This window comes from Mustelus asterias, chromosome 7, assembly GCF_964213995.1.
Source record: "Mustelus asterias chromosome 7, sMusAst1.hap1.1, whole genome shotgun sequence".
Taxonomy (NCBI): domain Eukaryota; kingdom Metazoa; phylum Chordata; class Chondrichthyes; order Carcharhiniformes; family Triakidae; genus Mustelus; species Mustelus asterias.
Window position 1 is genome coordinate 59,174,199 of NC_135807.1, and position 14,544 is coordinate 59,188,742.

The 14,544-nt window shown below is 42.6% G+C and overlaps 1 protein-coding gene across 1 annotated transcript in view; it reads right to left on the reverse strand.

Annotated features, from left to right (window-relative positions):
• The window catches only part of klhl14 (kelch-like family member 14), a 156,079-nt gene that overhangs the window by 28,781 nt on the left and 112,754 nt on the right, over positions 1-14,544 (reverse strand). The window contains exon 5 of the mRNA XM_078217064.1: positions 7,789-7,979. Within this exon, the coding sequence (XP_078073190.1) occupies positions 7,789-7,979 (191 nt within the window). The remainder of the gene's footprint in view (positions 1-7,788; positions 7,980-14,544) is intronic.

Sequence of the window (14,544 nt, forward strand, 5' to 3'; positions counted from 1 at the left end):
ATTTTGTATCATTTGCAAATTTGGAGATAATACATTCAGTTCCCTCTTCCAAATCATTACTATATGATGTGAACTGTTGGGGTCCTAGCACAGATCCCTGCGGAACCCTGCCTCATTGTAAGAATGTAAATTGTGACTTGGCCAGGAAAAAAGCTAAGAACCAGTGGTGGGAGGAAGGCTGCTTAAAGTGTTGATACTTTACTTGATAGATGACTTTGCATTTCGTATGGATCACATTATAACAGCAGCCATCTTAGCTTGCCTGCAAAAAGTACTGAAAATGGCAGGAAGCAGAAAATCCAGAAAGAACTATCTGGAAAAATCTTCAGAGAAACACACACTCACACACACAGAGAAAGAGACATCAAGAAACAGTTGGTAATCTGCTGTCAGTAACTGAGCAGTTTTAAAAGTGTTTTGCCTACAGAACCGGAGAAGGAAGGAACTTTCTCTCCTTCCTAGAAACCTGATTCCACCTGCCAAGTTAAGACAACTTTTGACAATTTGAAAGTGGAAGCTGTTACAGCTGCAGAAACAATCCTATAACCTGAGAACAAGAAAGAAAAATTGCAAGGGGAAAACCCACCAACCGCAGTTAACTAAAAAAAAACTAAAGACAGTATAAATACTTAAAGAAAAAGCATATAATTGTACAAAGCAGGTGGCAGGTCAGAAGATTTGACTAGAATATTTTTAAAAAAACGACTCAAAGATTAATAAGAAGGGAAAAATTAGAGAATAAGTGAAAACTAGCTAAAAATATAAAGACTGATGGTTAGGGTCGCTATAGGTATTTAAATAAGGAAAAAGTGTGTTGTTATATAGAAAGTGAGCCAGGGGGATGATAATGGAAAATAAGGAGATGATAGATGAACTGAACAGATATTTTACATCGGTATCCGCTATAGAGGATACAAGTAGCATCCCAAAAATAGCTGTAAATCAGGAATTGCGAAGGAGGGAGGAACTTAAAAGCACAGGGAAGTGGTACTGAGCAAATTGTTGGAACTGTGGGTTAACAAATCCCCAGGTCCATATGGATTTCATCCCAGGGTCGTGAGAGACCCTAGAATGAGGCAGTGGCATAGTGGTATTGTCACTGGACTAGTATTCTCGAGACCCAGAGTTATGTTCTGGGGACACAGGTTCCAATCTTCCCACGGCAGATGGTGAAACTTGAATTGAATAAAAATCTGGAACTGAAAGTCCAATGATGATCATGAAATTATTGTTGCAAAAAACCCATTTGGTTCACTATTGTCCTTAAGGGAAGGAAATCTGCCATCCTTACCTGGTCTGGTCTACATGTGACTCCAGATCCACAGCAATATGGTTAATTTTTAAATGCCCTCTCAAGGGCAATTAGGGATGGGCAATAAATGCTGGCCCAGCCAGCGACACCCACATCCCATGAAAGAATAAAAAAAGGAAGTGACTAGTGAGATAGTTGATGTGTTGCTATTTGCTATTTTCTAAAAATTTTCTAAATCAGAAAATAGCAAATGGAACTCCTTTATTCAAAAAGTGTGCCAGAAGCAGGAAATAAATGTGGAGTCACGTGTAGACAGACCAGGTAAGGAAACTATAGGCCAGTTAGCTGAACATCTGTCATAGGGAAAATGCAGAAGCTATTATTAAAAATGTTAAAACAGTGCACTTAGCTAAATTCAAGATAATCAGGCAGACTCAACAGGGTTTTGTAAAAGGGAAATCATGTTTAACCAATGTATTGGAGTTCTTTGAAGAAGTGCAGTGGATAAAGGGGGAACCAGTGGATGTACTGTACTTAGATTTTTAGAAAGCATTTCATAAGGTGCCATATCAAAGGTCATTGCAGAAAAAACAGTCATGGGGATAACATATTGGCATGGATAGAAAATTGGCTAACTAACAAGTTCAGGTACGACTCTAGTAAACATTCTTTGAACTGCTTCCAATGCATGTACATCTTTCCTTAAATAAGAAAACCAAGACTGTACACAGTACTCCAGATGTGGTCTCACCAATATGTATAACTGAAGCATAACCTCCCTACTCTTGTATTCAATTCCCCTTGCAATAAACGATAACATTCTACTAACTTTGCTCATTACTTACATATCAACCTTTACGATTCTTGCACTAAACCACCCAGATGTCTGCAGACACGATGGGTCAGATAACCTCCTTCTGCACCATTACAATTTTATGATTTTGCAATCTCTCACCGTTTGGATAATATGCTTCATCCTGCCAAACTGGATAACCTCACATTTTCCCATATTAAGCTCCATTTGCTAGATCTTTGCCCACTGACAGAGCTTCCTTAGATCCTCTTAACAATTTATATAAATGATTTGGATGAAGGGACTGATGGTATGGTTGCTAAATTTACTGATGACGCAAAGATAGGTAGGAAAGTAAATTGTGAGAGAAGGGAGATTTTAAAGTTTATTTATTAGTGTTACAAGTAGGCTTACATTAACACTGCAATGAAGTTACTGTGAAAATCCCTTAGTTGCCACAGTCTGGCGCCTGTTCGGGTACACTGAGGGAGAATTTAGCATGGCCAATATACCTAAACAGTCTTTCGGACTGTGGGAGGAAACCGGAGCACCGGAGGAAACCAAGCAGACACAGAGAGAACGTGCAGTCTCCGCACACACAGTGACTCAAGCCGGGAATCAAATCCGGGCCCCTGGCGCTGTGAGGCAGCAGTGCTAACCACTGTGCCACCATGACACCGATGGAGGGAAGTGGGAAGGTAGAAGATCCAGAACTGCCTTGTGTTTTGTTAATGATTCCCTCTGAGCCCTCCTCCAGGATGTGACCATCAAGTGTGAGGTTCTAATGCCAGCGCACAGGATGAGAAGACCACCCTCAATGACCTGAGCTGCCTAGACTTTGGTGGCGGCCAGAGATCCAGCAGTTTTGGTGAGGTGCTTCAAAGCGAGGGGCAATGCCCCTAACTGAGGCTAACTGACCTTTTGTGATCCGTAAGGGTGAGTAAGTCCGCACTCTGTCTACTGTATATAGGAGACATAGGGAAGGTTTGATAAGGCTCAATCGAGCCTGAGTACCTCAGAAGTCTGAGGCAGCGTTCGCGACAATGACACTGTCCGTGGCCCCGATGCCTCTGTGGAAGGGTCATTGTGGTTCTGGGGGAGAGGCTGGGGGCAAGTGCAGGCAAGTGCCTTAGACTTGAGCGCTTTGGCTGCCAACATTGTGCAGACTATGCATTTCTCATAGAACTTGGATGCATATTGAAATTTAGTTGCCTGAAAATAAACATCAAAGCAATGTCACACCTCATTTCTGGAAAAGCGGGCTCACAATGCCCGAGTGAGAAACAGGATTAGAGTTGGCATCCCTGAGCTGGCAATCCTCATACCACAGAATGGAGCTGTTCCATTGGCAGAGGCTAAATTGGAGGAAGGCCTCGGGGTGGTGAAATTGCAAGGGGCTTTATTAAAATTTGTGACAGAGATGGGGAGAGGGCTAGGAGAGGGTGAATGATGCCTGACATGGTTACATGAATTATAAATAATGCATTCAAAAGCTTTAATGATTTCTGACAGAAACCTTGTAAGGATGTTATAAACATTGTAATGGTTGCAAGGTGTCATACCTTAAAATCCCTATAGTGCTAACAATGCTGAATCAAGTGTCCTGACACCTCCCAAGCTCTGAACGGTTAATCAGTGCCCTTCTGTATGTGCTGCACAGGTGAACCTTCATCTCCTAACCCCGCCAATCCTGAGGGACCCACTCTAGTCTCCCAGGAAGAAGAGGAAGCTTCGGAGGGTGTAGTGCACCAGGCAGCATTTTGGATGCTGCATGGTACCTTGACAAGGATTAGCACATCAGGACAAGGGCAAACACAATCTGGTGAAGGCACTTCACATTCGCTTGTACAGCTGCCAGAGAGCATGGTGGAGTAGGCCTAAAGTCAGAGTGGCAAGGTGAATGGGAGCCTGGACACTAAGTCAGTTCCTGGGACCTAACAGGAAGGCAGCAAAGCCCAACTGGTCCGCATGACAGAGGATAAGCAGCAGCTGTCACTGGGAGCACATCTCAGGACACATCTGATGGGGGTGGCCCCATATCCACCCCTCTGCCATTGGCACAGCCCTCATAGATTGTACTGGCAACAAAAGATCTTCCTGCGACTTGACAGGAGTCTTCCAACATAGCAGAGCCCTCAAGGTCTCAGTTGCTGAAAGGCACCCAGGAACGTCATCCATGGCAAGGGGACAGGCAGATCAGCAGCTTCTCTCCAGCACAACAGCAAAGGGGATACACTGTGCTGGAGCACATGGAAAAGAATTAAGACAACTCTACAGTGGTCACAAACTGGGTGCATTCTGAACATATTTTAGATGGACCATTGGCCATTTGTTAATAAACCTTCATTTATTATCGTTCATGCAGAGGTTGAGTTTATCTCTAATTGATTTATGAAATGTCTGGAGAAAATATTCCTACATTTTTAGGAGTGAACATTGACTAAGATTTAACAATGCCTAAGGTATCGGGATGGTGAGTGTGCTGACAGGATTTTCTCACTGAAATCACAGTGTACTTGGAATGATGTTGAGACAAAGGCAGTACACACATCTGAGAGACCAAGAATACTTGACCTACTGGTTTCCCAGGTGTCCTAGCCAGCCATGCGCTGCCATGCTGACCCTTGCATTTCTCCATCGGAGTCTTCCCTCACCTTCTCATTGACCTCATCATCAGAGGAATACCTGTTATCTTGCATCTCCACTTCCGGGGCATCCCCTCCCTCAATGGCAAGGTTGTAAGGGCACAGCAATCAATAACCATCAGTGAAACTCTGGATGATGTGTAATGCAATGCTCCTCCTGGATCGATCCAGTTATCAGAACCTTATCTTTAGCAGCCCAATTGTCTGCTCCACAATGGCCCTGGTGGTGCCATGGCTGTCATTGTAGCTCCTCTCTGGGTCTGTTCTGGGGCCCTCGCTGCCATCATGAGCTGGATCTTCAAAAGGCAACCCTTGTCACCAAAAAGCCAACCATCCAAGACATCAGGTCCATTAAACAGGTTTGGCACCTGCGGGTTGCAGAGAATGTAGGAGTCACGGCTGCTGCACAGGTATCTAGTGCAGACCTGCATAAATCTTCAATTGTGATCGCGTAGCAACTGGACATTTAAGGAGTGAGGGCTTTTCCTGTTGATGAATGTATAGGGCTAGCCTTCTAAAGCCTTTATGGTGACATGAGTGCTCTCTATTGTTCCCTAAACCCTGGAGAAACCTGCATTCATCTCAAAGCCGCTGGATTATGTCTATGGAAAATACAATGCACTGGTCTGCCCTTCAGAATATTGTATCTGTAAAGACCTTTAATGCACTCATATGCAACAGACTGCATAATACAACTCAGATCTTCGCAGGCTGCCTGAAAGGACCAGTGGCAAAGAAATTCAATGCTACACTCTAAAGTAGCGCTACAGTGCTGTAGATTATTTACAGCTACTGGCATTGGGTGACCACAAGCACAGTTAGAAGCTATTTTCTCTGCCAGCTTTTCACAGAGAGAGGTCATTGTGGGTTTCGAAAGCCTGATCTCCTCTGGCATTGTGTCTCAGACATTTGAAGGGAACTCATTCTCCGCCTGTATACTTGATTGGCAGCATTAGTTCTTGCTTTGCACCTTCACTGTTGCAGTATCATGTCTTCACCAGCTACTTGCTCCGGCGCAGCTCTGCCACCCTTGCATGCACCACCAGTGCATCCTGCCCTTGATCATCTGGCCTTCTCCCTCCCCCTCTCAATCTCTTCCGCCACTTCTCCTCCCCACTGGCAGATGTGTCTCCCACAGAGATCATTATCCCCATGTTATTACAACCAAACAGGTTGAAGTGCAGATGTGGCACTAAGTGCACATTTCCACAGGCTTATTAAAACTTTAAAACAGCAAAGATGTATCCTTGAACCACAGCTTGTAATGAAAACAGTGCACACAGCAGCTTGAACTGCTAAGGTCAAACAAAGGACCCAGCTGCTGACTTTTAACCCACCCTTACAGTCATTCATTGCAAATATCGAGATTTCCACCTGGCCTGCTTCACACTCTAAATGTTTTATTGCTCCCAGCATGTATTATTCCAGTTAATTGCACCTTTAACAAGCTTAACAATCCAAATTCAATCAATTTGAATAAGGTGGGTGTGTTCCCAATTTCTCTGCCTGCTCGCCCAGTATATTATTGTGTTCCAGCGTCATGATAATGGGAATACAACACAACATCATTGTGCCTAATAATATGTTGGCACGAGTACGATACAGGCCCAGTTCCACTGTTATTATTTAGCCCAGAGTATCTGGAGAGCCGACCCTAATTGAAGCAAGGAAAACTTATTTGTGCTATTCCATATATTCACCCCCAATTTCTGCCAAGGCAGGTCCGTACCAAGGTTAGGTGCACTCTCACAAAGTGCTAGTGAAAGGCATCTCTTATTGATTTCTACTCCCTTCTAATAGTTGATAGCAGATTGGAATTGGCACTGCTGTCTCCAGTGTAAGCACTTCCTTGGCCTGATCAAAAAGCAGAATACTGCAGAAGATGGAAATCCAAAATAAAAATAGAAAATGCTGGAAATGCTCAGCAGGGCAAGCAGCATCGGTGGAGAAAGAAACCAAGTTAACATTTCAAGTTGAAGAAAGGACATCTCTGCACAAATGCTGCCTGGCCTGCTGAGCATTTCCAGCTTTGACGAAGGGTCATTTGGATTCGAAACATCAGCTCTTTTCTTTCCTTACAGATGCTGCCAGACCTGCTGAGATTTTCCAGCATTTTCTCTTTTGGTTTCAGATTCTAGCATCCGCAGTAATCTGCTTTTATCCGGGATTTAACTCACTGCCACTTCTCTTCCAGGAATGCCTACCCCAAAGAAGTACTGCTCTTCTCTCCAACAGGATTTCTGTATGTCTCTCCCCGCCCCCATCCACCTTCACTGCTTTCCATTTCTCTCTGCTTTGACAAAGGGTCATCTGGACTCGAAACATCAGCTCTTTTCTCTCCTTACAGACGCTGCCAGACCTGCTGAGATTTTCCAGCATTTTCTCTTTTGGTTTCAGATTCCAGCATCCGCTTTTATCAAGCTTTTTTTAGTTTTAGAACATAGAAACATAGAAACCCTACAGTGCAGAAGAAGGCCATTCGGCCCATCGAGTCTGCACCGACCACAATCCCACCCAGGCCCTCCCCCTACATATTTTACCCGCTAATCCCTCTAACCTACGCATCCCAGGACACTAAGGGACAATTTTTAACCTGGCCAATCAACCTAACCCGCACATCTTTGGACTGTGGGAGGAAACCGGAGCACCCGGAGGAAACCCACGCAGACACGAGGAGAATGTGCAAACTCCACACAGACAGTGACCCGAGCCGGGAATCGAACCCGGGACCCTGGAGCTGTGAAGCAGCAGTGCTAACCACTGTGCTACCGTGCCGCCCCTTTTGGACTTTACCTGTCCTTTTGGCTGAAAGAAAGTACAGTGCATAGAATACAATGAAAGCCTAAAAGTTAGAAGAACTTAAAAATAAAATGGAAGGAATTGACAGTTATAGAGTAGACAGTAGAGTTATAGTGGTAAAACTCCATTTGAATCCAACTTGGTTAACAGTTTATTTAGGTTACAGCAACTTTACTGACAAGAATAGGAACAGTAAAATAGGAAAATGATCATCTTAACACTAATTCATCATTTGAACTTCAATCAGTAGAAAAAGAATTAATCTACTAACTTTTACACTCGAAAAGGCATAAAGGTACCTGATATGTAAATCTTTCCATTGTGCACTGCACCAGCATGAGCTGCCAGGGGCTGAGGCAGAGAGGATAAGTAGCACCATTCATTGGCTTCCAGATTATAACATTCAACACTTGACAAATAACCAGTTTCGTTCCTTCCACCAATCGCATACAAATGTTTATCCAGAAAGCAGGCATAGAAGCTTGCTCGCCTGCAATAAAATTAAAAGTCAGATTATAATTCACCTATCAAAAAGCCATTATTTTCTGATTGTGAATGCAAATGGTCACAAATCCATGTGGTGCTGGCTGGTGAAGTGTCCCATTGGCAATGTGAATTTAGACAGCTGGCAGATGTGCCAGTTAGCTGCCAGTTCTGGCAGTGAAAGGACTTGTAGCATTTGAAGACCTTAATTTAATTTAAGTAATGAATTTCCTGGTCCAAATGGATTCAGCCTGGGATTCAGGCATCATGAGTTGTGACACACACCACAACAATGGCTTATATTATTTTTCTAGGACGCAGAAGAACATTCCTATTCACCATACAAAAATTATCTGAAACTTACCTTTTGGGGCCTCTTCTGTTTTATGGCCAGTGACACTGGTTGGAGCGGCAGTGGAAGCCCTACACATGACACAAGAGGCAAATTTGCATATTTTGCATATTTCTTAAGGTTTTATCAATGGATATGGGACTTGGGCTACAAAGGTGTCCAGATCACCAACAACCTGTCCTGGTCCCTCCACGCCGACACTATAGTTAAGAAAGCCCACCAACGCCTCTCCTTTTTCAGGAGGCTAACAAAATTTGGCATGTCCACTACAACTCTCAGCAATTTGTACAGATGTATCACAGCTTGGTATGGCTCCTGTTCTGACCAAGACCACAAGGAAATTACAAAGGGTTGTGAACGTAACCCATCCATCGACTCCATTTACACTTCCCGCTGCCCCAGAAAAGCAGCCAGCATAATCAAGGACCCCACGCACCCAGGACATTCTCTCTTCCACCTTCTTCCATCGGGAATAAGATACAAAAGTCAGAGATCGCGGACCAACCAACTCAAGAACAGCTTCTTCCCTGATTTTTGAATGGACCTGCCTTATATTAAGTTGACCTTTCTCTACACCATAGCTATGACCGTAACACTATATTCTGCACCCTCTCCTTTCCTTCTCCCTTATGCCCTCTATGAACGGTATGCTTTGTTTCTATAGCACACAAAAAACAATTCTTTTCACTGTATATCAATACATGTGACAATAATAAAATCAAATCAAGTCAAAAACACTTTTGGCCCAGACATGGACGAAAGATCTGAATTGTGAGGTGAAAGTGACTGACCTTGACATTAAGCCAGCTTTTGACCCAGTGTACCATCAAGTAGCCTTAGTAATATTGAAGCTAATGGGAAGCAGAGAGAAAGCATTCTATTAGCTGGAGTTATAACTGGTACAAAGGAAGATGACTGCAGTTGCTGGAGGCCAATCATAGCCTAAGGATATTGCTGCAGGAGTTCTTCAGGGCAGTGTTGTAGATACAAATTATTTCAGTTGCTTCATCAATGTCCTGTCCTTCATCATAATGTCAGCTGTGAGGATGCTCGCTGATGATTGTATGTTGTTCCATTCCTTTCACGACTCCTCAGATAATGAAGCAATCCTTGTCTGGATGTGGCTAGGCCTTGACAACACTCAGACTTGGGCTGATAAGTAGCAAGTAAAATACACAGCACACAAGTACCAGGCAATGACCGATTCCAACAAGACGTAATCTAACCACTTCCCCATGATATTCAGCATCATTACCGTTGCTGAATCCCTCACTATTAACATCCTGGATTTACCATTGATCAGAAACTTAACTAGACCAATCACATAAATAATGTGATTACCAGAGCAGAGATTGGATATTATGTAGTAAGTGATTCATCTCTGACTCCTCAAAGCATTCCCACTATCTACAAAGCACAATTTAGGAATGTGATGCAATTCTCTCCACACATCGGATGAGAGCAATTCTAGCAACTCTCAAATAAGCTCAACACTATCCTGGAAAAGCAGCCTGTCTGGCACCCCATGTATGACATTAAACTCTCACTCTATCCATCACTTCCATAACATTGTTGCAGTACCATCCACCAGATACACTTCAGTAACACATCGATGTTTTTAACAACACCCCTCTGAACCTGCAACCTCTAATGTCTTGAAGGAAAAGGGCAATAGGCATATGGGAACACCACCAACTTGCCCTCCAAGCCACGTACCATCCTGAATTAAAAATATATCACTGTTCCTTCACTGGAACGAAATCCTTGAACTCTCTTCCTAACAGTGCTGTGAACGCATATTCACCACACATACTGCAGCGGTTCAGGAGATGGCTCATCATCAGCTTCTCAAGGGCAATTAGGGATAGGCAACTGGTTTGCCAACAATGCCCAGATCTCATGAATGGATAAAAAAAAATCAACTGAGTTCTGGTTTTGTATCCAAAATTGACATTTACTTGAAGCCTAAATCTGCCAGTCTGTTAGTCAAAGCAACTTCCATCTTCCAGTACTAATTTCCTACTCTGTGACAGATGAAGGAGAAGAATCAATTTGACATGGCAGACCTCGTCGCAACTAATACCACTTCGCACTCGCATTCTATTAGAAATAAAGGTAAGCATTAAAAAATACCAATCTTTTTCAAACCATGGAAATATGCTGCAAATTTAAGTGGTTTAATTTCTGATGCGTAGCTGAGCTTTTTGGTGCTGTTTAAAGCCGAAGTTTAAAAATTATAAGATTTTGCAGCTTAAAAATAAATGTGTCTCATCAACATAAATATGTAATGCATCAGTGGATACTTTTTCAGTAAATCCGCATTCTCCAGAACTACTTGAACTACAAAGTCATGTCCAGCTGATGTGTTAGCTGTTCCCAGTTGTGGATTTTGTTTTAAATTCAACAACAAATTTCAAGGGATGCTCCTTCCAATCTTTCCATAAGATATTGGTCTAACTTATTGTTGAAATTCTGGTGTTTAATGGTCACTGTACTGTTGACATATTTCTAACAAACATGAGACATTTTTTTACAAATATATCTGAGAACCGAGGGAAAGGTCAGTGGATTGGAGAATGAGATCAGTGGGTCAAAGCCTTTAATCAGCCTGTGAGTTCCACTTGCCTGCTTTGTACAAACACGTGTCAAGTCTCTTATTATTAAATAATTCTACTTAGAAATCTTTAAAATATTAGAAGGTGGCTTTGTTTCATTACTGTGTGATGCAATATTCAAGAGTATCTTCAGTCAGTCAGAGTGCCTGAGCTGATTAAATTAACTTCTGCACTAAGTGTGATGCTCTAATATCACAATGGCAGGGCGTATCAACCTGAGTTCTGTTCCTCAGCTTATGAAGCGAACAATAACCTGGATTCTATCAACAAGGCCTCCTGAAAGGCTCCTATCTGTGTCATGGCAGCAGGAGCACAATCCTGGAGCTTTTCCGTTAGAAGACAGGAAGATCTCTATGTATGATAACAAGGAGGGTGATATCTTATGATTTAGAAATGGAGAGAAGGGCAAATTCAGTAACCACAGACCAGCTATTCTACTGTCCCCTATGGGAAAACTCCGAGAATCCATGGCAGAATCTTGTGCCTTCTCTTGCGATGAGTTTGGTTGACAGTGATAGGAAACTGTCATGATAGGAAGATTATGCTCTACCTCCAAACTGGCTGAAGCTCTCTCAAGCCTGAATTATTCACCACATGCTGATCTCAAACTCTATAATCACTTTGAAGATATGAGCAGTGTAGTGCCAGTATCTGAGCTGTCGGATGTTAGCCTGAAGGCAATGAATACAGCAAAGGCTATATGGGCCCTGACAACATCCTGGCTATGGTACTGAGTTTCAGAACTAGCCAGTCCCTTAGCCAAGCTGTTCCAGTACAACTACAGCACTGGCATCCATCCACTATGTAGAATATTGCCTAAGTATGCCCTGTCCACAGAAAGCGGAGGGAATCTAATCCAGCCCATTACCATGTCACCAATATCAGCAAAATGATGGAAAGTGTCGTCAATAGTGTTATCAAATGGCACTTACTCAGCAACAATATAAGGGAAAACTCTCCGTTGGCTGAAGTCAAACCTAGCACAAAGGAAGATGATTGTGATTGTTGGAAGTCAATTATCTCAGTCCGGGGCATCATTGCAGGAGTTCCTCAGGGTAATGTTCTAGGCCCAACCAACTTTAGCTGCTTCATCAATGACATTTCTTCAATCCAACATAAGGTCAGATGATGATTGTACAGTGTTCAGTACTTTTCACAGCTCCTCAAATTCTTGCAGCTCCTCAAACAGTGCATGCAGCAATACCTGGACAACATTTAGGCATGGGCTGATATGTGGCAAGTACCATTCGCCAGGAAATGATCAATTCCAATAAGAAAGAGAATCCATCTCCCCATGATATTCAAAGGTATTACCATCACTAAGATTTCATACAAACATCCTGGGAGTAACCATTGACTAAGGCAACATAAGCACTGTGACTACAAGAGCAGGACTGAGGGTGGGAATTCTGAGGTAACTCACATTCTGGCTCCTTACAACCTGTCCACCTTCACCCTTCTCCACTTGCCTGGGTGAATGTGACTCCAGCAACACTCAAGAAGTTCAACACAATCTAAGAAAAAAGAGCCCGCTTGATTGGCATCTCATCTACCACTTTAAACATCCACTCCCTCCACCACTGCATCTACATGATGCACTGCAGCAACTAGCCAAGCCTCTTTTGACAGTATTTCTCAAACCTGCAAACTTCACTTTTTCCCACATTATCTGTCAAATCTTTGCCCACTCTAACCTATCAACATCCCTTTGCAGGTTCCTTATGCCCTCTTCACAACTTACTTTACTACCTATCTTTATGTGAACAGCAAATTTAGCACCCATACATGAGATACCTTCATTCAAGCTATTGATATGAATTGTAAATAGTTGAGTCCCCAACATTGATCCCTGTGGCACTCCACTCATCACATCTTGCCAACTCAAAAATGGTCATTTGTTCCTACTCTTTGTTTCCTGCTAAGTAACAAATCCTCTATCCATGCTAATAGTTACCCCCAATACAATGAGCACTTGTTTTGCATAGTAACTTTGATGTGGCACCTTGTTAAATGTCTTCTAGAAATCCAAGTACAACACCTCAACAGGTTCGCCTTTATCAATTTTACTTGTTACTTCCTCAAAGAACTCCAGTAAATGAGTCAAACTTGATTTCCCTTTCACAAAACCGTGTTGATTGCATTGCGATTTTCTAAGTACCCGGCAAAAATCTCCTTAATAACAGTTTCCAGCATTTTCCCTATTGCAGATGTTAAGATAACTGGCCTGTAGTTTTCTGTTTTCTATCTCCCTCCTTTCCTGAATAGAGGAGTAACATTTGTTATTTTCCAATCTGATGGGACCCTTGTAGAATCTAGGAAATTTTAGAAAATTAAAATAACTGCATCCACTATTTCAGCAGCCACTTCTTTTATGATCCTCAGATAAATTTAATCAGAACCTGGGGACTTGTCAGCTTTCAGTTCTAATAATTTTCTCAATACGCTTTCCCTAGTGATTGTGATTGTAATCCTCCCTCCCTTTCACCTCCTGATTCACAGTTACTTTTGGAATATTATTGATATTCTCGACAGTAGAGACAGACACAAAATATCTGTTCTTTTCATCCTCCATTTCATTATTTTCCATTATTAATTCCCAGAATCACTCTCAAGAGGACTAACACTTTACTTACACTTTTACTTTTTAAATACCATCTGTTTTCACATTTCTACCTAGTTTTCTCACGTATTCTATTTCCCCCCCTTTCTATTAACCTTTTGGTCATTCTCTGCTGTTCTTTATATTCTATGCAGTCTTCTTACCTGCCACTCATCTTTTGGAATTTCATGCTTTTTCTTTTAACTTGTTTCTATCTTTAACTTCCTTTGTTAGCCATGGATGGTGGATCTTCATAGTCTTTCATCCTCTCTCGAATGTATCTTTTCTAAAATATTTCAAATGTCTGCTGCTGTATCTCTACTGACCTATTCCTTAACCTACTTTTCCAGTTCACTTTAGCCACGTTAGCCCAACTATACTCCTTATACACCTATGACTGTGTGGCCAAATTCCCCTCCAATTCGATTTTCAAGTTTGCCGACGACATCACCGTAGGGGGTCGGATCTCAAACAATGACGAGACAGAGTACAGGAATGAGATAGAGAATCTGGTGAACTGGTGCGGCAACAATAATCTCTCCCTCAATGTCAACAAAATGAAGGAGATTGTCATCAACTTCAGGAAGTGTAAAGGAGAACATGCCCCTGTCTACATCACCGGGACGAAGTAGAAAGGGTCGAGAGTTTCAAGTTTTTAGGTGTCCAGATCACCAACAACTTATCCTGGTCCCCCCATGCCGACACTATAGTTAAGAAAGCCCACCAATGCCTCAGAAGACTAAGGAAACTTTCTCAGAAGACTAAGGAAACTTGGCATGTCAGCTTCGACTCTCACCAACCTTTACAGATGCACCATAGAAAGCATTCTTTCTGGTTGTATCACAGCTTGGTATGGCTCCTGCTCTGCCCAAGACCGCAAGGAACTACAAAAGATTGTGAATGTAGCCTAACCCATCAGGCAAACCAGCCTCCCATCCATTGACTCTGTCTACACGTCCCGCTGCCTCGGCAAAGCAGCCAGCATAATTAAGGACCCCACGCACCC